The sequence below is a fragment of the Canis lupus genome, chromosome 1 (assembly GCF_048164855.1).
Source record: "Canis lupus baileyi chromosome 1, mCanLup2.hap1, whole genome shotgun sequence".
NCBI lineage: Eukaryota > Metazoa > Chordata > Mammalia > Carnivora > Canidae > Canis > Canis lupus.
In genome coordinates, this window is record NC_132838.1 from 111825502 (window position 1) to 111849385 (window position 23884).

General features: G+C 43.4%; 1 protein-coding gene across 3 annotated transcripts in view; it reads left to right on the plus strand.

Moving 5' to 3' along the window:
* Positions 1–23343, plus strand: part of LYPD5 (LY6/PLAUR domain containing 5) — a 61200-nt gene extending 37857 nt beyond the window's left edge. Inside the window, exons 1-5 of one of the 3 annotated variants that reach the window (XM_072775357.1) lie at positions 10396–10430; positions 21344–21472; positions 21792–21968; positions 22185–22331; positions 22529–23343. In XM_072775357.1, coding sequence (XP_072631458.1) covers positions 21409–21472; positions 21792–21968; positions 22185–22331; positions 22529–22788 — 648 coding nt within the window. In that variant the 5' untranslated portion in view covers positions 10396–10430; positions 21344–21408 and the 3' untranslated portion in view covers positions 22789–23343. Of the gene's footprint in view, positions 1–10395; positions 10431–19140; positions 19292–21343; positions 21473–21791; positions 21969–22184; positions 22332–22528 lie in introns of those variants that run through there. The other 2 variants (XM_072775364.1, XM_072775373.1) reach the window with 2 other exon arrangements.
* Positions 23344–23884: the final 541 nt, after the last annotated feature.

Consider the following 23884-nt stretch of genomic DNA (forward strand, 5'->3'; position numbering starts at 1 on the left):
ATGACAGGCCAAGGATGTCCTATGATGGGCAGAGTGGTATGTGTGTGCATTGAAATCATTTAGCTTTTCAAAAATGGCCCACAGAGAGGGAAGAGGAGAGTCACATTGAGAAAAGACCCCTTACCAACTCCAGGATTTTTATTTAGGAGTGAAGCAAATGATATCTACCATTTGCTTTTAATGGTTCATTAGAGATGATAGATAGATAGATAGATAGATAGATAGATAGATAGATAGATGATAGATAGCAAAAACAACCACAAATTATTCACTTTTGTTACTGCCCTTCCACAAAGACTGTCTGCTAGCCTTGTGACTCGTTCTGGCCAATGGGACAAGTTAGCAAACATAACTTGAGCAGAGGCATGAAAAGCACTTGTTTATTGGAAGTTGCCCTTTCTTGCTACCCTTTGGAACCTTGCCACTCCCATATGAAAGAAGTCCTGTCTAGCCTGCTGAAGGTTGAAAGACCATTTAGAGGAGAACTAGGCCTGGATGACAGCCAGCCAAGTACTAGTCTTGTAACTGAGGTCATCTTAGATCATCCAGCCACCATTGGATCCACCAGCTGACCATAGACACATGATAGATCGTAGGAGAGATGGATCAAGTCAACGCATACTAAAACATAAAATGGAGCTGCCATCTTGCATCCCCGCGTGTGTGCACCTAATTTCAGCTGGTCCGCCAGAGATCCCCTGAGCACCAACCCTATTCCCCAGCATGGTCCCATTTCCACTCCAACAAGATGAAAGAAGCTATCACGAACCAGGAGAAACTCGCCAAACTGCAAGCACAAGTGCGCATTGGTGGAAAAGGAACTGCTCACCAAAAGAAGGTGGTTCATAGAACAGCTACAGCAGATGATAAAAACTTCAGTTCTCCTTAAAGAAGTTAGGGGTAAACAATATCTCTGGTATTGAAGAAGTGAATGTGTTCACAAGCCAAGGAACAGTGATCCACTTTAACAACCCTAAAGTTCAGGCATCGCTGGCAGTGAACACTTTCACCATTACAGGCCATGCTGAGACAAAGCAGCTGACAGAAATGCTATTCAGTATCTTAAACCAGCTTGGTGCAGACAGTCTGACTAGTTTAAGAAGATTGGCTGAAGCTCTGCCCAAACAATCTGTGGATGGAGAAGCACCACTTGCTACCGGAGAGGAGGATGATGATGAAGTTCCAGATCTTGTGGAGAATTTTTTTCCTTTTTTTTAAATTTTTAATTGGAGTTCAATTTGCCAACATATATCATATCACCCAGTGCTCATCCTGTCAAGTGCCCCCCTCAGTGCCCATCACCCAGTCACCCCAACCCCCCGCCCACCTCCCTTTCCACTACCCCTTGTTCGCTTCCCGGAGTTAGGAATCTCTCATGTTCTGTCATCCAACCTGATATTTTCACTCATTTTCTCTCCTTTCCCCTTTATTCCCTTTCACTATTTGTTATATTCCCCAAATGAATGAGACCATATAATGTTTGTCCTTCTCTGATTGACTTATTTTACTCAGCGTAATACCTTCCACTTCCATATCTTGTGGAGAATTTTGATGAAGCTTCCAAGAATGAAGCAAACTGAATTGAGTCAACTTCTGAAGAAGATAAAACTTGAAGAAGTTACTGGGAGCTGCTATTTTATATTATGACTGCTTTTTAAAATTTTGTTCATGGATCTGTTAAAATCTAGATCTCTAATATTTTTAAGCCCAAGCCCCTTGGACACTGCAGCTCTTTTCAGTTTTTGCTTATACACAATTCATTCTTTGCAGCTAATTAAGCTGAAGAAGCCTGGGAATAAAGTTTGAAACAAGGTTAATAAAGTTCTTTGCCTAGGGAAAAAAATTAAAATAAAAAAAACATAAAATGCTTGTTGTTTTAAGCCACTAAGTTTTATTTGCAGTTTGTTATGCATCAAAAGCTAAATGATGTAGAAACATAGATAAACAAATACGACAAATGCTAATAATTTCTATCTAGATGGTAGATATATAGACAATCATTGAACTAATATTTCAAAAGCTTTGCACCTTTAAATTTTTTCACAATAAAACTTGGGAAAATAGCCTTTATTTTCATGATATCATGATTCTCTACCATTCCATATAATCCTTTGTTTCAAATCTAACCTATGAAGCATTGCTTATATTATGTTAATTCAAAATATTCACTTCTTGACTTTCTTTTAGAACTTTGTTAAGCAAAAAGGATAATATTTAGTAATTCTTTATTAACATATTTTAGACCTGTATCAGAACTACATAAATGCTGCCAAAGAAGGGTTTGGCCATGCTGTTGGGGTCTAATAGCCTTCTATATGTCTGCTGTAATTTTAAAAAAATATTTTTTCTTGTTAAAATACTCATATCTTGGAGAAACCTGGGTGGTTCAGCGGTTTAGTGCCTGCCTTCAGCCTAGGGTGTGATCGTGGAGTCCCGATATTGAGTACCACATGGGGCTCCCTGCATGGAGCCTACTTTTCCCTCTCTCTCTGTCTCTCATGAATAAACAAACGAGAGACATTTATTCATGTCTCTCTCTCTCTGTATCTGTCTCTCATGAATACATAAATGAAATCTTTAAAAAAAAATACCTATCCTTCTCAAATTATTCCCCAAAATTGAAGAAGATGAAACACATCCAAACTCATTTTGCTAAGTGAATGTTACCCTGATACCAAAAACAAAGACACTACAAAAAACCAAAAGACCAATATCTCTGATGAACATAGGTGCAAAAATTTTCAACAAAATATCAGCAACCTGAATTCAATAATACATTAAAAGGATCATATACCATGGCCAAGCAGGTTTGATTCCAGGAACGCAAGAATAGTTTAACATCCACAAATCAATTGATCTGATACACAACGTTAACAACATGAAAGATAAAAATCATATGAACATTTCAATAGATACAGAAAAAGCATGTGACAAAATTCAACATCCATTATAACAGAAATTCTATTTAAAAAAGTGGATATAGAATGAATGTACCTCAACAAAATAAAGGCCATATACGACAAACTCACAACTAACATTATACTCAATAGTGAAGAGCTGAAAGCTTTTCCTCTAAGATCAGAAACAAGACAAGGATGCCCACTCTCACCGCTTTTATTCAACATAGTATTGGAATTGTCCTAGCCACAGCAATTTGGCAAGAAAAAGACATAAAAGTCATCCAAATTAGAAGAAAGAAGTAAAACTGCCACTATTTGCAGATGACATGATACTATATATATAAAACCCAAAAGATGCTATAAAAGAAAACCCTATTAGAACTAATAAATGAATTTAGTGAAGTTGTGAGATACAAAATTAGTATATAGAAAAATGCTGCATTTCTATATACTAATAATGAACTATCAAAAAGAGAAATTAAGAAAACAATCCCATTTACAGTTGTATCAAAAAAAAATAAATGCCTAGGAATAAATTTAACCGAGGAGTTAGAAGACCTGTACTCTCAAAACTATAAGACATTGATGAAAGAAATTGAAAACAACATAAATAAATGAAAAGATATACCATGTTCATTGATTAGAAGAATTAGTGTTGTTAAAATGTCCATACTATTCAAAGCAACCATAGATTCAATGCAATTCCTATCAAAATACCAATGGCATTTTTCACAGAACTAGAACAAATAATCCTAAAATTTTTATGGAACCACAAAAGACCCTCAATAGCCAAAGAAATCTTGAGAAAAAACAAAGATGGAGATATCCCACTCCCTGATTTCAAACTATACTACAAAGTTATAGTAATTAAAGCATTCTGGTACTGGCACAAAAACAGGAACAGAGATCAATGGATCAGAATAGAGCCCAGAAATAAGTCCACACTTATATGATCAATTAATTTATGACAAATGAGGCAAGGACATACAATGCAGGGGGTGTAGGGGAATGGTCTCTTCAACAAATGGCGTTGGGAAAACTGGACTGCTACATCCAAAAGAATGAAACTAAACCACCTTCTTACACCATATACCAAAATAAACTCAAAACTGATTAAAGACTTAAATGTAAGATCTGAAACCATAAAACTTCTAGAAAAAAACACACCCAGTAAGTTTTTGACATCAGTCTAAGCAATATTTTTTAAAATATTGAATTTATTTATTCATGAGAGACACAGAGAGAGGCAGAGACATAGGCAGAAGGAGAAGCAGACTCCCTGTGGGGAGCCCAATGCAGGACTTGATCCCAGGACCCCAAGATCATGACCTGAGCCAAAGGCAGATGCTCAACCACTGAGCCACACAGGTGCCACTAAGCAATATTTTTTTTTGGTGTTTCCCCATATAAGGGAAACAAAAGCAAAAATAAACAAATGGGACTACAGCAAACTAAAAAGCTTTTGCACAGTGAAGGAAACCATCAACAAAATGAAAAAGCAACCTACTGGTCCAGAGAGATGAGGATAGACAAAAATTTTACACACCTGACCAGACCCCCCACTTCCCAATAGTCAAAATCATGAAGAGGGGGAGAGAAGGCCAGGTGGATGCCAGAAATCCGAAATCCACTCCTCCCCAAGCACAAGCACCAGAACCGATGCCCAACCCACTGCCTGCTCCTTCACTTCTTTCAGAGAGCTGAAAGGCAACAACAGACAAAGCCCGTATTATAGGAGGAAAAGACAGGAGACTGAGATGAAGGAACAGGAGGAGGTGGAGGTGGAGGTGGAAGGTTGGAAGGTAATGGATAAGAAAAAAGAAAAGAGGGACGCCTGGGTGGCTCAGTGGTTGAGTGTCTGCCTTTTGCTCAGGGCGTGATCCCCGGTTTCTGGGGTCCAGTCCTGCACCAGGCTCCCCAAGAAGAGCCTGCTTCTCCCTCTGTCTGTGTCTCTGCCTCTCTCTGTGTCTCTCATGAATAAATAAATAAATCTTTAGAAAAAAAAGAAAAGAAAAAGCAACCTATTAAATGGGAAAGATACTTGCAAATGATATATCCAAGAAGTTGATACTCAAAATATATAAAGAACTCATACAACTCAATGTCTAAAACAAACGACCTGGGCAGAGGGCCTGAATAGACATCGTTCCAGAGAAAGTATCTGGACATATCAAAAGATGCTCAATCTCACTCATGATCAGGGGAATGCAAATGAAAACCGTGGTAAGATACGACCTCACATCTGTCAGAATGGCCAGTATCAAAAAGACAAGAAATAGCAAGTGTTGGCAAGGATGTGGAAAAAAGGGAACCTTCATGCACAATGGGTCATAATGGTAAATTAATGTAAATTTGTGCAGCCACTATGAAAAACAGTATGAAGTTTCCTCAAAAAAAATTCTTTTAAATCTAATTACCATGCAATCATAAAAAAAAAAAAAAAAAAGAATTACCACACAATCTAGCAATTCCACTTCTGGGTACTTATCCAAAGAAAACAAAACACTAAGTTGGAAAGATACATGTACCCCTAAGTTAATTGCTGCATTATTTACAATAGCCAAGATATGGAAGCATCTAAGTGTCCATTGATGGATAAATGGATAAAGAAGTTATATATATATAACTTCTAATATTATGGAATATTACTCAACCCTTAAAAACGAAAAAAAATGAAATCTTGCCTTTGTGACTAGGATGGATAAGTGGATAAAGAATTTATATATATAACTTCTATATATATATATATATATATATATATATATATATATATATACAATGGAATATTACTCAACCCTTAAAAATGAAATCTTGCCTTTGTGACTACATAATGGACCTACACGGTAGTATGCTATGTCAAATAAGTCAGACAGAGAAAGACAAATATTATCTTATTTCACTTAAATGTGGAATCTAAAAATAAAACAAACAAACAAAACAGAAAGACTCAAATACAGAGAACAAGCTAGTAGTTGGCAAAGGACGGGGCAGGGAAAAGAGGGGATTGAAATAGATGAAAGAGATTAAGAGGTACAAACTTACAGTTATAAAATAAGTCAGAGGAATGTAATGTACAGCACAGAAAATATAGTCAATAATATTGTAATAACTTTGGTGACAGAGGGTAACAGACCAATTGCGGTGATCATTTCATAATGCATAAAAACATTGAACACTATCTTGCACACCTGAAACTAGTATCATAGTGTATGTCAATTATAATTGAATTTTAAAAACATTAAAACTAATGGAAGATAGGCAAGGCCTACAGTAAATACTATAAAATACTGGCTTTGAAAAATTGAAGACATAAATAAATGGACAGATATATCATATTCATGGATAGGAAGACTCTGTATTTTTGGCCTGTCAGTGCTCCCCCAAATGAATCTATAGATTCAACACAATTCTAATAAAAATGCCAGCCAGCTTTTTAAAATATAAATTGACAAGATAATTCTAAAATTTATATAGAAAGGCTTAGAGTAGCCCTGACGATCTTTAAGAAAAAGGAGGAAGACTTATACCACTTTATTTCAAGATTTATTCTAGAGCTACACTAATTTAGTTACCATTGTAAAGACCTAAGGATAAACAAATACATTGATGGAATAAACCATATAACAATGAATATGCCCTGGTAGCAACCAAACAGAACCAATAATGGCTACAGAGTTATGCAATGTCCTGTAGGTCCCCTGCACTGTCTCGGTTTTGTTGACAAGTTTTGAGGAGGCCCAGAGTGGCTGGTGAGGAGCTAAGCTGGTTGGAGTTGGAGGCGGTGGGGGAGCAATGGACTGCCTGCCTGAGAGCTACAAGGTCTCCAGGGAGACCAGCGTGGATGCAGTGAACATGGCCAGAGAAATCAGGGGAAGACAAGAGTAGATTTGCCAGATAGAGCACATAAAAGTACAGGACACTGGGCCACTTGGCTGGCTCAGTCAGTAGAGCATGTGATTTATAATCTTGGGGTTGTAAGTTTGAGCCCCACGTTGGGTGTAGGGATTACTTTAAAAAAATAAAATCTTAAAAAAAAAGGACACCTAATAAAATTTGAATTTTAGATAATTAGGTAAGTATGCACCATAAAATATTTGGGACCTACTTCTACTAAAAATTATCCACTGCTTACCAGAAATACACATTTAAATTCACATCCTATATTTTATCTGGCAACCTCAGGCAACGGGCAGTAGAATGGACTCAGGAAAGAAAGGCCAGGAAATGAGAGGCAAGGGAAGGTCAGCTTGGAGAGAGTTGGAAGCTGGAAGGAAGCAAAGAGAAAGAGATGAAAGGAGGTGGGTGGGAGTGAAAAGCAAAGCTGGGGAAATAGTTCTAGAAGTGAAAGAGAAGTAGGAGGAAGAAGGTTGTGCCTGAGGAGGAGGAGGAGGGGGAGTGAGGTAATCTATGATGGGTGAGAGGTGGAAGGGCAGAGAAGGAGATCCTTGGAAAAGGTAGAGAAGTTTGGAATACAGAGGGATATTGGCACATTCAGAAGATTGTGGATAGGGGCGTCTGGGGGGCTCAGTCGGTTGGGCATCTGCCTTCGGCTCAGGTCATGATCTTAGGGTATTGGAATAGAGAGCCCTTCGATTGGCTCTCTGCTCAGCGGGGAGTCTGCTTCTCCCTCTCACTCCCCCACTGTGTACTCTCTCTCTCTCTCTTCCTCTCTCTCATAAATAGATGATAGATAGATGATAGATGATAGATAGATAGATAGATAGATAGATAGATAGATAGATAGATAGTTGTGGATAGAAATGGAGGAACTCAGGGGTCCAGGGAGACTCTTCTGAGTGTTCTTCCTAGCACTCACCTGAGATCCTCTGGTCCCTCCCCACACCAGTGCAGGTTGCGGGTGGGTGTATACACTGGTGTGGCCAAAATATAGCCAAGTCCTCCCTGAAGTTCAACCATATCACCTCCTACAATTAGAGACTATGATCCCACCCCTCATTCTGACCCATTCCTGGAAACCTCAGTCTCGTTAGTTCTCAGGAACCTGGAAGGTCAAAGAGGGCAGGGCTCCCAGAGTACAGAAATTCCTGCCCTTCCTCACATCTGAAGGGAGCAAAAGAACTCAGGGAAGAAGAAGGTTTCTCTTGAGAACACACAGTAAATGCAGGGTAGGGACTAGGGACTAGGCTCTAGTCCCTTTCTCACACCTGATCACCTTCCAACAACTCCTTCCACTTTGATTGCCTACCCCTGACCTCAAACATCCCTTTAGATGGCCATAAAATTTTCTTTTATTTAATTCCCAAGTCCTGCTCCTCCTGGCTGTGGATCACTTCCTAGAAGCTTTCTGTCTTCCACTTTGTTATGAACCAATCCTCCTCCCACAACTGCCCCATCTGTGTGTGGCTTTCCACAGTCACCATGTACAGTTGTTCATGTTGGACAATGCACAAGAGCACTATACCTAAGGAGGTGCCACTCATATCACAAACATCTTTATTACTTTGAAAAAAATTTTAAATATTTGTGTATTATCTTACTCTTTTGCTGACTGCAAAGTAAATTATAAATAATTTACCAGCATTTATAAACCAGCAGATGGCAGCAAAGTGTCTTGATCCAACAAGGTTGATTGCTACTATTCCTCTTCCAAATCAGTTTGAAAATGTAAGGACCTTTTATAGGGACACAGGTAAACTGGACTTATCATGGTGATCATTGTGGTGATCATCAGCAATATACACAAATACCGAGTCATTACATTTTACAACTGCAATTAATATTATACATATCAATTAAACCTCAATAAAAATAATTTAAAAATTAATAAAAACATATTTTAAAAAATACAAAAGAGAAAGAAAGAAAATGGGAAGACCTCATTGATCTCATATTGTCTAAAATAGCCTGTGCTTTTGCACTAGGATTTGCTTTTCACCTGATGTGCAGAACATCTTTTAAAAAATATCACCTTTCTTCCACAGTAGGTTTGCCCCCAGAACACAGGTGTCATGAAAAACACCACTAAACCTAAACCAAAATGGAAAAGGAAATGACTTATGTCAACATCGTTGTCACTGGACACTTAGATTTGGGAAAGTCTATCACTATTGGTCATCTTATCTACAATTGTGGTAGGATTGATAAAAAAAAAAAACTATTGAAAATTTTGAAAAGGAAGATGCTGGGATGAGAAAGGGCTCCTTCAAGTATACCTGGATCTTGGATAAACTGAAAGCTGAACATGAACTCGAACCATTGATATCTCCCTGTGGAAATTCGAGACCAGCAAAGTAATATGTGGTCATCATTGATTCCTCAGGGCACAGAGACTTTATCAAAACCATGATTACAGGGGATCCCTCGGTGGCCAGCTGTTTGGCGCCTGCCTTTGGCCCAGGGCGTGGTCCTGGAGTCCCAGGATTGAGTCCTGCATCGGGCTCCCTGTGTGGAGCCTGCTTCTCCCTCTGCCTGTGTCTCTGCCTCTCTCTCTGTATCTCTCATGAATAAATAAATAAATCTCTTAAAAAAAACCACATGATTATAGATACATCTCAGGCTGATGGTGCTGTCCTGATTGTTGCTACTGTTGATGAATTTGAAGCAGGTATCTCCAACAACAGACAGACCGATGAGCATGCCCTTCTGGCTTACATGCTGGGTGTGACACAACTAATTGTTGGTGTTAACAAAATGGATTCCACTGAGCCACCCAACAGCCAGAATAGATCTGAGGAAATTGTTAAGGAAGTCAGTACCTATATTAAGAAAATTGGATGCAATCCCAACACAGTAGCGTATGTGCCAATTTCTGGTTGGAATGGTGACAACATGCTAGAGCCAAGTGCAAACACGCCTTGGTTTGAAGGATGGAAAGTCACCTGTAAAGATGGGAATGCTAGGGGAATCACACTGCTTGAAGCTCTGGATTGCATTCTGCCATCAACTCGTCCAACTGACAAGTCCTTGTGTCTACCCCTCCAGGATGTCTACAAAATTGGTGTTTTGGTACTGTTCCCTATGGGCTGAGTGGAGACTGGTGTTCTTAAATCCAGCATGGTGGTCACCTTTGCTCCAGTCAATGTTATAAATGAGGTCAAATGTGTTAAAATGCACCATGAAGCTTTGAGTGAGGCTCTTCCTGGGAACAACATGGGCTAAAATGCCAGCAACATATCTGTCAAAAATGTTGGTTGTGGCAATGTGGCTGGTGACAGCAAAAATGACCCACCAAAAAAAAAAAAAAATGACCCACCAATGGAAGCAGCAGGTGATTATCCTGAACTGTGCTGGATATGCACTTGTGCTGGATTGTCACACAGTCACATTGCTTGCAAGTTTGCTGAGTTGAAGAAGATTGATCGTTATTCTGGGGGAAAAAAAGGCTAGAAAATTGTCCCAAGTTCTTGAAATCTAGTGATGCTGTCATAGTTCATATGGTTCCTCACAAGCCTATGCATGTTAAGAGCTTCTATGATGATCCTCCTCTGGGCTGATTTGCTGTTTATGACATGAGACAGAAGGTTGCTGTGGGTGTCATCAAAGCAGTGGACAGGAAGACAGCTGGAGCTGGTAAGGTCATCAAGTCTGCCCAGAAAGCTCAGAAGTCTAAATGAATATTATCCCCAATTCTTGCCACCCCCGTCCTAATCAGCGGTGGAAGAATGATCTCAGAACTATTTGTGTCAAGTGACCATTTAAGTTTAATGGTAAAAGACTAGTTAATGATAACATTGCATCTTGAGACCTTCAGAAGGAAAGGAGAATTTTTTGTGGGCCATTTGGTTTTTGTGTGTGCGTATGACAGTTTTAAGTTATTAGTTTTTTTAAGATTTATTTCTTTATTTATTTTAAAAAGTGGAGAGGAGTGGAGGGAGAGGGAGAAAGAAAGAAAGAAGTAGACACTCGCTGAGTGTGGGGCCCGTTGAAGGGCTGGATCCCACAAACCTGAGATCACCATCTGAGTGGAAATCAAGAGTCAGAGGTTTAACCAACTTAAGCCATCCAGGTGCCTCTTAGGTTATTAGTTTTTAAAAATCAGTATTGTTTATAAAGGAATTTTTATTTTTTAAAAAAGATTTTATTTATTTATTTTAGAGAGACCATGAGTGGGAGGGGCAGAGGGAGAAGGAGAATTTCCCCGCTGAGAACGGAGCCCAACCCAGAACTCAATCTCATGACCCTGAGATCACCACCTGAGCTGAAACCGAGAATCTGTCAATCAACTGACTGAGCCACCCAAGGATCCCTAAGAGTACTTTTCAATGTAGACAACTGGATCAAAAATCTGCCACAAAATTTTGAGACTCATTAAAACAAAAGTTTAATGAGAAAAAAAAAAAACCTTCTTGGTGTCTGTGCTTTGGATGCATTTAATATTTCATATTACAGTTCATATTTTCTAATTATTGACTGTACCAGAATAGAATTTTTGAGTTCCAAATTTAAGTCCACAAATCCTTTCACTTGGCATGAATCACTATATAATAATTAATGCTCAATTACCCTTAGTAATCCACAAAGAATGTACGTGGGTGGAAATTGAAGAGTATTACTCAACAGTCTGTTGATTATATTATTATAGCAGTTGTTTATTATTGCTTTAACAATTTCATCAGCATAGAAATTAACTATTATTAAATTTTAATGACTTGTCATCTACATATTATTTTAAGATGTTAAGATTCTAGAGTAAAATGTTAACCTTCTTTGACATCTATCAAGAAGGAAACATATTCAGGATTAGAACATAGAAAGCTCGGGATGCCTGGGTGGTTCAATGGTTGAACGTCTACCTTTGGCTCAGAGCGTGATCCTGCAGTCCCGGGATCAAGTCTCACATCGGGCTTCCTGCGTGGAGACTGCTTCTCCCTCTGCCTATGTCTCTGCCTCTCTCTGTATTTCTCATGAATAAATAAAATCTTTAAAGAAAGAGAGAGAAAATAAAATAGAAATCTCTTAGCTTTAATAGCTAATAGAACTAATTAAATAATTGAATAATTTTTTTCAAAAAATAAGGTAGCAGGAGAAAAAAATTTCCACAGTGGTTATTTCAGCAGAATATAGCTGAATCCAAAACCATTAATGATTGACATGAATTTACTCTCTACTCTATGTAAACTGTGAAGGAAAAATTTTAAGAAATGAGTGGAAAAGGGTAAGTGAAGAATCCTTTCATTAATACACTTTTTGCCAATCCAATGATCTAATTCGTATATCAGACTCCTAAATTTAGGTTCTCAAAATGTCAGCATTTGAATATTAAACACTTAAAATCTTAAAAATTGTTCACTTTTTTCTAGTGGGCAGCAAAGTCTATTGAGTGATAGTAGTTTATTGAGTCATAGTACAAAGCCCCCCAAAAGAGAGGCGGCCCAAGAGGGTTGCCCAAGAATTATTCACTTTAAATATGAAATTTTAACTTCTTTTTTAAAGCAGGCTCCACATTCCACATAGACTCCAACAATGGGCTCAAACTCAGGAACCTGAGATCAAGACCTAACGCTTAACCGACTGAGCCACTCAGGCACCCCAAGAAATTTTAACTTTTTTTTTTTTTTTTAGATTTCATTTATTTATTCATGAGAGACACAGAGAGAGTGAGAGGCAGAGACACAGGCAGAGGGAGAAGCAGGCTCCATGCAAAGGAGCCTGACTTGGGACTCCATCTCAATTCTCCAGGATCACTCCCTGGACTGAAGGCAGCGCTAAACCGCTGAGCCACCAGGGCTGCCCAAGAAATGTTAACTTTTGAAAGACGTTGTGGTAGACAGAAACATCATTTCACACAAATTCTTCCAACTAGGGAATAAATTATCAGATTTGGGTAACTTTATTTCATCTCAAAGTATCCTATAATTAATCTTTGTTTCTCTGGAGATGGAAAAAAATACACTTGAAAAAGAGAATGTGTAAGGGCACCTAGGTGGCTCAGTCAGTTGAGCACCAACTCTTGATTTCTGGGACGCCTGGAAGGCTCAGCGGTTGAGCATCTGCCTTTGACTCAGGGTGTGATCCTGGGGACTCGGGATCGAGTCCCATATCGAGTCCCTGCATGGAGCCTGTTTCTCCCTCTGCCTATGTCGTTGCCTCTCTCTGTGTGTGCATGTCTCATGAATAAATAAATAAAATCTTTAAAAAAGGACAAACAGTATATGGTCTCATTCATTTGGGGAATATAAAAAATAGTGAAAGGGAATAAAGGGGAAAGGGGAGAAAATGAGTGGGAAATACCATAAAGGGAGACAGAACATGAGAGACTCCTAACTCTGGGAAACGAACTAGGGGTGGTGTAAGGGGAGGCGGGGGGGGGGGGGGGGGGTGTGTGATTGGGTGACAGGCACTGAGGGGGCACTTGATGGGATGAGCACTGAGTGTTATTCTATATGTTGGCAAATTGAACACCAATAAAAAATAAATTAAAAAAAGAAGTAATATAACATGCTTGCAGCATCTCATCCAATACCTGCTATATGCTAAGTAAATGTAAGAGATAATTTCAAATTGTTTATTACTTTTGATTTGTATACTGTCAGCATATTGACAGAGTAAAATGTGCAAAAATCATTTGCACTCAAAAAAAAAACTGTTGATTTTGGCTGAGGTATTGATCTTTTGTAAGCTGAAACCCACCCATTGGGCTCCACACTAGGCATGGAGCCTATTGTTAAAAAAAAGGAGGGGGGGATCCCTGGGTGGCGCAGCGGTTTGGCGCCTGCCTTTGGCGCAGGACGCGATCCTGGAGTCCCGGGATCGAATCCCACGTCGGGCTCCCGGTGCATGGAGCCTGCTTCTCCCTCTGCCTATGTCTCTGCCTCTCTCTCTCTCTGTGACTATCATAAATAAATAAAAATTAAAAAGAGAGAGAGAGAGAGAGAAACAGAGTAACCACCAAAAGAAATAAGAAAGACTGTGCATGGGCAGCCCGGGTGGCTCAGCGGTTTAGCGCCGCCTTCAGCCCAGGGTGTGATCCTGGAGTCCTGGGATCGAGTCCCATGTCGGGCTCCCTGGGTGGAGCCTGCTTCTCCCTCTGCCTGTGTCTCTGCCTCTCTCTCTCTCTCTCATAAATAAATAAATAAATCTTTTTAATTTTTTTTAATTTATTATTTTTTTAATTTACTTATGATAGTCACACAGAGAGAGAGAGGCAGAGACACAGGCAGAGGGAGAAGCAGGCTCCATGCACCGGGAGCCCGACGTGGGATTCGATCCCGGGTCTCCAGGATCGCGCCCTGGGCCAAAGGCCCGCGCAAAACCGCTGCGCCACCCAGGGATCCCTCTTTTTTAAAAAAGCTAAAAAAAAGATAATGTGTAGAGAGGGTGGTGGATACTTACAGTTAACAATACTGTATCCAACATTTAATTTGGCAATCCTTAGGCAACCCCTTCCCCCAATTTAGGTAAGAATAGGGACATACTCATATCAGGATGAAGGTAGTCCCAAAAACAGAGCCTAGAGTTTCAGACTGCACAATGAAAAAGTCCACGAGCTGGGTTGCACAACTGTGTGAATATTATACTTGACACTGCTGAACTATAAAAAATAAGATCGGGTACAAAAAATATATACATATCAATGCTGCAGGCAGCATCTGTGTGAAATAACAAAAGAAAATATTGGCACACAATGTACATAATTCCGTTTTTGACAAGGCAATGACTAGGGCTCCAGAGCAAAACTCCACAATTCTGATAACTTATGAGAAAATATTTATGCAGAAATAAAGACTGGCCTTAAGGGTGCCTGGGTGGCTCAGTCAGTTGGGCTTCTGACTCTTGATTTCAGCTCAGGTCATGATCTCAGAGTCATGAGATTGAGCCCCACTTTCAGCCCCGTGTTGGGTTCTGTGCTCAGCGGAAAGTCTGCTTGAGATTCTTTCCCACTGCACCCCCACCCCCAGCCCTGCTCACATGCACACGTCCTATCTCTCTCTCTCTTTGATTCTCAAATAAATAAATAAATAAATAAATACATCTTTTTAAAAAAAAGATTGGCCGCATGTAGTGTTACATATTATCTAGGGGATGGCATTTAAATAATCTTACAATCATAGCATGTTTCATTCATGGAATCATTTTGAATGAAGTAAGAACACTAGGGTATTTCTCCATTATTTTGGCTACAAAGCCTGCTTGTAGTTAACGAATCAGTTAAAAATTATTGCTAGATAGGCAGATTTCAGGACAGTACCTATTCCTATGTGTAAACACGTTAGAGAATTTTGTTCACTTTGGGGAGACAGACAATGATACATTTACTAAACTGCTGCACAAACCAAATCTGAAGGGAAAATCATTTGAGAGGTCAAGTATTTGTATGTGCACGAAAATTGAAAGGTTCGTGGAAGCTTATGGAATACAATAGGAGATCTTGAAAACATCTTTAAGGCATTCAAACAGAACCTGCAGACACTCAAACATCAGGTAGTTGAGGACATCCAGACAGATGATCTAGTAGGCAGCTGGGGCTGGAGCAGAGACTCTAAGTTACCACCTCCTGATTCGTCTTCCCTTCTCTCTCCTTGGAGGAACAAATCCAACTGGTCAATGAATAATGCAGCAAAAATTTCTGCTATACTACTAATTTTTTTAAAGATTATATTTTTAAAGTAATCTCTACACCCAACATAGGGCTTGAGCTTACAACCCTGAGATCAAGAGTTGCATGCTCTGTCAACTGAGCCAGGCAGACACCCGTATACTGCTGAATTTTTAAATATCATTCAAGCACTCTACAATTACCTTTCAACTTCTAGTAAATGTCAAATATACCGAAAATACATTTTTTTAAAGATTTTATTTATTCATGAGAGACAGAGAGATAGGCAGAGGGAGAAGCAGGCTCCTCCTGGGGAGCCTAATGTGGGACTCGATTTCAGGACCCCAGGATCACACCCTGAGCCAAAGGCAGTCGCTCAGCCACTGAGCCACCAAAGTGTCCCCTGAAAATACATTTTTATTTAAATTTTGTTCATTAACATACAGTGCAATATTGGTTTCTGAATTCAGTGATTCATCACTTATGTACAACACCATTGCTCATCACAAGTGTCCTCTTTAATACCCATCACCCATCTAGCCCATCCCCACTCACCTCCCCTCCACCAACCCTCAGTTTGTTCTCTATTGTTGAGAATCTCTTATGGTTTGCTTGCCTCTCTCCTTTTTCTTTCCCCCCTCTCCCTATGTTCATCTGTTTTCTTTCTTAAATTCCACATGAGTAGGATCATATGGTATTTGTCTTTCTCTGACTGACTTACTTCATTCAGCATAACATATCCTAGCTCCATCTATGTCATTGCAAACAGCAAGATTTCATTCTTTTTGATGGCTGAATAATATTCCATTGTGTATATAAACCACTTCTTCTTTACCCATTGATCTGTCGTTGGACACTTGGGCTCTTCCTATGATTTGGCTATTGTTGATAATGCTGCTATAAATATCAGGATGCATGTACCCCTTCAAATCTGTATTTTTGTATTCTTTGAGTAAATACCTAGTAGTGCAGTTGCTGGATCGTAGGGTAGTCCGTGGGTAGATCGTACGGTAGTTATGAAAATACATTTATTGAAAATAAATTTGAAACTGTTCAGTATGCAAAGAGAAAACTGATTTGGTGGCATCATAGCATCAGGAATTCAATTTGAGGTAGCAAATGACCCCCTTTTAGAAACTGCTCATGACATTCATAAAGATTTGTAACTTAGAACATAAGCCAAAGGCACACTTTGAAAATCATTTACTCTTAAATGGTGTTTTAAGTGAAATTAATATTTAAGGTAAAATACTGCAGGAATCCAATTCAATGCCCTATAAGCACCAAAGAAAGAAAATATAACACAAGTGATATGTTAACAATTTTTGAGTCTTAGTGGTGAGCATGCTGTTCTTTGCAGGTTCGTGTAGGTTTGAAAATCTCTAATGGTAAAAAGTTTTTTAAAAAACAGCACCTTAATGTCTACCAGCAAACATCCTCAGTTTCCACCCAATCTTTTAAATAATTATTTGGTTACTAAAGTTTATTACTGAAAAAAAAAAATCCCTGGGTTCACAGGGAGCTCAGAGTTCATGTTGTCCAGCCCCATGTGGGTATAAGAGCCTTGTCCAAATCCCTAGACCAGGTCTCGGCTTGATTACCTTCTGCAATGGAGAGCTTCCCACCTAATATCTCACAGCCTCCAAAAGTACCTAACAGAGACCCAGAATCAAAATCACATACACACAGCCACACACTCACACAGTCACTTACACGCTGTCATACACACACACATACACACACACACACATTCACACAATAAACTAGCTGGTCTGATGATTCTTCAAGCCTCAATCTCTGAAACTGTGAACTACTGTGAACACCTCCAAAGCCTCTACCATCCACAGGGGCTTCAGAAAAGCCAGCCTCCTTCCTTGGCCAGTCTCTGCTCTCCAGGGGCCTTTAGCTCCACCCTGCCCCTGTGTGGCTAGCACCCAGCAGAGAGCCTAGGGCAGGAACAGGAGCTGTGGGAAGATTAATTTGGATGCAGAACAGGTTTGAGGAAGTGATGCTTGATGGGAGGGGCCGTGATTTGGCAAGAAGATGACCATGCCTATGAGAGTCCAGAATCTGGTGAATGTCTACCATGCCTGGGTGTCTGATGTCACAGAAAAATTGCACCAAACAAAGTTAAACAGGCACAGGAGACTTCGTTCAAGAGGATCAAGAGGATGGCAGAGGCACCTGGGTGGCTCAGTTGGTTAAGTGTCTGACTCTTGATCTTGGCTCAGGTCATGAGTTCAAGTCTCATGTTGGGCTCTATGCTGGGTGTGGAGCCTACTTAAAAAACAAACAAACTATACCCAATAGAGGAGAGAGACTGAGCTTGACTCCACCAAAACAAAACATGGTAAGGATTTTAAGCCCTGGATGGGCTAGTGGAACAGTGCTACTCAACAGTGGCTACTCATCTGTGTTTGCAAACTATCTTCTACTCAATTTCAGCTCCTACCCTCCCACAGAGCCTGGGAGACAGGGTGCTATCTCCCTCGAGGATGATTTTTCAAAGGGAGGGCTCCCAGGTCCCTGAGAATGGCCTTCCAGGTTGTAAAGCTGCTAAGAGACTGGAAGAAGCTTTACCCACATTTCAAAGAGACAGAGAAAGAATTCACAACACCAAGTTTTCTAAAATAAATGCCCTAAGGAGAGGGAGGTCAAGGACCTGTAGCCAGGAAGGAAAATTTAGTGAAGCTCCAGGACCATTAATGGTCACTGCCATTATGTCAGCCCTGTCCCATCGTCTGTGGGTCTATGAATCTAGGTCTCTGCACATGCTTGGTGCCCACCCTGTATGGCACAGTGAAGGGTGTGGTCCCAGCAGGCAGCTCCACCAAGAGGCAGAAGTGAGACAGGTCAGGAGGTGCTGACTGGGGGTCTCAACCCCAGCTCCAGCTGCCTGCGGGGGCATCCGTCTGTATGTCCCCCCGCCCACGGGTCTGTCCGTGTCCTCGGGGAACAGTGTGTCCCTCTGGTTTTCTGCCTGTGTCTCTATCTCCTCCAATATTTTTCTATTCATTCATTTAGTAATCTAATAAACATGTATAAATAAATATTTATTATGTCCTGTTCATCAGGGTGTCTCTCTTCAGGTCTGGGTTTGTCTGGGTGTCTACAGTTACATCTGTTCACACTGGGTATGACTGTCTCTGCATCCTGTGTGTCACTGCCTCCCTATCTGTCTGTCTCTCTCTGCTTCTCTGTTTGTATATTCATTGGTTCATTCACTCATACAACATTGCAAACATCCCCGAGGCCTCTGAGGAGTTCTCAGCCTGACAGGGGAGACAGATAGGGTGACCATGGCTGGGAGACATGGGAGATGCCTGAGGCTGAGAGTGGGTGGATGAGTGGAGGAGACCTGGGTCATAAGAGGCTTCTAGGAGGAGGTGATGGTGTTGGTCTGGGTCTGGAGATATGGGCCCAGCATTGGAGGGTGTGTGTGTGTGAGTTTATGCATAATGTGTGTTCCAGGATAGAAAGAGAAGAGAAATCAAGAGACCATATGTACCAACCTCAGACTGGAACACAATGTGGGGAACAGGGTTGAAAGAGATACTGCAAATAACAAATTCCCCAAATTACAGGTTATAGGACTCTAGCTCCCTCTTCCCTCAGACTGGGAAATCCAGACCCCAATCCCTCTCCCTCCTCAGCACCAAGGACTCATCATGGCCCCATCATGATTACCTAGGAGGAGACCAGGAAGGGCGGGGGTGGAGGAATCCCGGGCAGGCTGGAGAGCCGGGATGCCTGGGGCTCAGCAGGGAGAACCAGCCAGACAGAAATCAGAGCAGGAGGAACTGTCCTGGGTGTCTCAGCTCAGCTCCACAGCTGACAATGGGAGCCCCCAGAACCATCCTGCTCTGTCTCTTTGGGGCTGTGTTCCACCTAACAGGTACCCAGACTTTTGAGATAGGTGTTAAGAACGGTGGGGGCCTGGACTCCTGGGTCTGAGGAAGGAGGGGGCTGGGGGCCTGGACTCCTGGATCTGAGGGAGGAGGGGGCTGGGGGCCTGGACTCCTGGGTCTGAGGGAGGAGGGGGCTGGGGGCCTGGACTCCTGGGTCTGAGGGAGGAGGGGGCTGGGGGCCTGGACTCCTGGGTCTGAGGGAGGAGGGGGCTGGGGGCCTGGACTCCTGGGTCTGAGGGAGGAGGGGGCTGGGGGCCTGGACTCCTGGGTCTGAGGGAGGAGGGGGCTGGGGGCCTGGACTCCTGGGTCTGAGGGAGGAGGCGCTGGGGGCTGGATCCTGGGTCTTGGTGGAGGAGCAGCCTGGAGACTGTGTCCTTCTCATGCGTCTTCTCTGTTCTCCCATCAGTCATCTATCTTCTCTGCCATCTCTCTCCCCGTCCCTGCGGCCTCTCATCCTCCTTGCCCACTCCCCCTTCAGAGGTACTTCTGGGGAACCCTGGGGGCTCTTTCCAGAACTAGCTGAGAACTTTGGCCTCATCCTCAGGCAACCCCTTCCCCTAGTTTGGATAAGGACAAGGACATAGTTGGGAGCAGAGCCGGAGAGGAGGCTAAGCCTGCACCCCGCCCATTGTGTATCTGTCTGCTTTTCCACGGAAGACACTTTGAGTTACGTGCGTGTCTTCATGGGTGTGCCTGCTGGGTCTGTGTGCATGTGCCTGTTTCTCCGTACCAGATTTCATATGTGAACAAGAGTTTGAACAAATGCTTTATGGGTCTGTTTTTCTCTGAGTTTCACTTTCTTTGTAAAAGAGATGTGTGTATAATTCTGTATATCCATGTCTCTTTGTGTTTGTACATCCCTGTGAATGGCAGGCCTGTATTTATCTCTGTGTTCATGTGTTCGGGTATTTTGATGTGTGTCTGTCTCTCTGTGTGTCTGTGCCCCATGTCTCTCTGTGTCTTTATCTGTCTATGGTTTAAAATCGTATGTTCTGGGGGGCGCCTAGGTGGCTCAGTTGGCTAAGCATCTCCCTTTGGTTCAGGTCATGATCCCCGGGTCCTGGGATCAAGCACTGGGCTCTGTTCTCCATGGGGAGCCTGCATCTCCCTCTCCCTCTGTTTCTCCTCCTGCTCCTGTGCTCACGTTCTCTCTCTCTCTCTCAAATAAATAAATAAAATCTTTTTTATGTTTTTGTAGATCTCTTTTCTGTATCTCTAACTTTGCATAGTTGTGGTCTCTCATATTATTTGCATGTCTATGATTCTTAAGACTATATTTGTCTCTCTCTGGGTATGACTTCCTATGTCCCTGGGTCTCTCTGCATGTTGTTTTTGTTTCTGTTTTGTTCCACACATTTTTCTGTCTGCTAGTATGATCTTGCATATGTCTAGGTTGGGAGAGTTTCCACTGGAGGGCCTGGGTGGCACTGCTTTTATGTGTGATTGTAGAACTCTGCTGTTGAAGCTCAGGATACTCTATGTGTTTGTGAGATTTGCATAAGCCCATGTCAACTTAGTTACTTTGTGTTTATGTCACTGTTTTAAGTGTTTTGTGTGTGTCTGTCTCACTGGGGCTGCCTATATGCATATATTTGCAGTATAAGATTGCACAGCCCATTGCCTATGCTGGAGTCTGTTTTCTACCCACAGCCTTTTAGTGCTACTGGACATCCTGAGTTGAATTTGGCAGAGAGGCTGGCAGAGCAGGAGTGAATCACTTCCTCCTTTATTTAAATCTTAGAGGGCTTCCTGGAAGAGGGTGGAGATCCAGAACAGCTTGGGGGGGGAAACCGGACTGGCAGATGCACAGAGGTCATTTTCTGCCAGAAGGTAGAGGCCGTGGTGACCAAGCACCGCAGCAGACCCTAGTTCTCTCTAGGCACCAAGGCCTGGCTCCCCTCAGAGCAGAGCCCCTGGCTCCGAGGCTGTCGTTTGCTAGGGGGCTGAGGATGGGGGTGGGGGAGTTCCTGGACCAGGCTCACGTCCGTACTCCTCCCCGCAAGCTCCTCTCACCCCATCCACCCCGCTTCTCTCCTCAGCGTCCCAGGCCCAGCAATGCTACAGCTTTCAACACATCTACTTCGGGCCCTTTGACCTCAGCAGCATGAAATTCCACAATGTCTCCTGTCGGCACGGATGCTCTGAGGCTGTCCTGTCCCTGGACACTGGTGAGGGACAGGAAGTGGCAAGGGGCGGAGGTGGACGGAGGGAGGAGGAAAGAGGGGAGAGAGAAAGACTGGGGTGAGAGAGGGGGCGCGGTGGGGCAGAAGGAGACTGTGGGAGCCCGGAGGAGGGGGGCAGGGGAGGGGAAGGGGGCGTAGGGGAAGGGAGTTTGCAGGGAGAGAGGGAGGAGAGGGAAGGGCAGCAGGGAGAGGCGAGGTGAGTGCCCGAGAGAAGAGTGAGATAGAGGACGAGGAGGTTAGAGACCCGGAGGAGGAAGGCTGGGACCAAGCAGCGCCCCAGGCCCCCGTCCCCTTCCGCCCCCAGGGTACCGCGCCTCAGTGACCCTGGTGCAGAAGGGCTGCTGGACCGGCCCCCCTACGGGCCAGACGCTGTTCGACGACCGCGCGCTGCCGCCCGACTACTCGGTGGTGCGCGGCTGCACGACTGACTTGTGCAACGCCAAGCTCATGACCCACGACTCCATCCCCAATCTGAGCCCGGGTGAGCCGGAGGGCGGGGGTGGGCACGGGGTGGGCTGGGAGGGGCCCCGACCCCGGCGGGGGAAGGGGCGTGGCCTCCACTGGGCGCCTCCTCCCGCGGGCTGGGATTCAGGCTTTCCAGTCTGTGAGGCGAGGCGGGCGCCCCGATGCAGTGCGCAACCCACACGACCGTACCTCGCAATCATTACCTGAGTGTGCGTCTACGCTCTCATGCCAGCGCCCAACCCTCCAAATCTCAGCGGCACGGAATGCTACGCCTGCTTGGGGATCCACCCGGAGGACTGCACCCCAGAGAAGTCCCGACAAGTCCGCTGTCACCAGGACCAAAGCGTCTGCTTTCAGGGCAATGGCCAAATGACCGTCGGTGAGGGGCTGGGAGCAGGGCAGAGCCTGGGCAAAGGATGTGAAGGCAGGGCAGGGCTGAGGGTAGCCTCACTAGACTGGCCTGACAAGGAGACATGGCCACTGGTCTGAAGGGGGAGGCGTGGCTCTGAGGTGGAGGTTCAAGTGCAGCTGCCCCTCTCCATTCTAACCCTCTCCTCGCTGCCCTCTCCTCTCCAGGCAATTTCTCAGTCCCTGTGTACATCAGAACCTGCCACCGGCCCTCTTGTACCATCAAGGGCACCTCCAGCCCCTGGACAAACATCGACCTCCAGGGCTCCTGCTGTGAGGGGCACCTCTGCAACAAGGACTCGGTGACCCAGCCCTTCACCTCTGCCTCAGCCACCACCCCTTCCCAGGCGCCCCACATCATGGCCCTGCTCCTCATGGTCCCCCTGCTGGTTGGCACTCTGGGAGGACCCCTTGTGCCTCTCCCTTAAACAGCCCCTCCAGCCTCTTTATGAGCAGGATGCTGGGGGCAGGCATGCCCCTGCTTCTCGCAACTTCAGCCTCTGTAATGTGGCTCACTGGGAAATGTTGTCAAACAGGAGTTGCACTCCTGTCTCTCTCTGCTACCCACCCCCCACTTCCCCACCCCCATCCTGTCCATACCTGATCAGCAGACCTGGGACAAATTGGGAAAGGTCCCCATCATCCCAGGGTGGGGAGAAACAGCCACATCTTTGCCCACATGAAGAGCAATTCTAACAATAGCTATTACTGAGCACCAGTGAGGCCCTGGCACCCCACAACCCGGTTTCCTGTGCTGTGCTTCTGGAGCCAGCGGGGAACTCTGATAATGTCTTTATTCATATCAACATGAGAAGTTCAAGAGGCAGCATATCCTAGAACCTAGGAACCAAAACTCTGGAGCCAGCCTGCATGGGTTCGAATCCCAGCTCTACCATCTAGCCTGTGGCTAGTAACTCAATCTCTCTACACATGCTTCTTCGCCTATAAGGCAGAGGTGAAAATAAAACCTACAATAATGACAAGCCCTACTTCGAGGTGGTTATGGTCAGAATTTAATGAGATGAACAGGGACTGGTTGGGACACAATAGCCTGTCCAGCGTGAGTGGACTATTATGATGCCCATGAGCAAATGAGAGGTGAAGCCACTTGCTCAAGCTCATGTATCTGGTGAATTAAGAGCCAGGAGTGTGCCTCTCAACCCCATCATTTATTGGGCAATTCTACCTTCCAAACACACAAGTCTTGATTAATTTGACAGAAAAGCACTCGAGGCAAGGCTGAACCCGGAGGCGAGGCTCCAACCTGTGGAGACTGGGGAAGATATCCTGGAAGAAGTGAATCATAAGCAAACTCCTAAAGGATAAAGAGCTCCTTTTTTTTAGATTTTATTTATTCATGAGAGACACAGAGAGATAGGCAGAGACATAGGCAGAGGGAGGGAACCCTATGTGAGACTCAAAGGCAGACACTCAACCACTGAGCCACTCAGGTGCCCCTAGGATAAAGAGGTCTTGGCAAAGAGCAACAGGAGGAAGGACTTTCTAGGTGGAAGAGACAGCCTG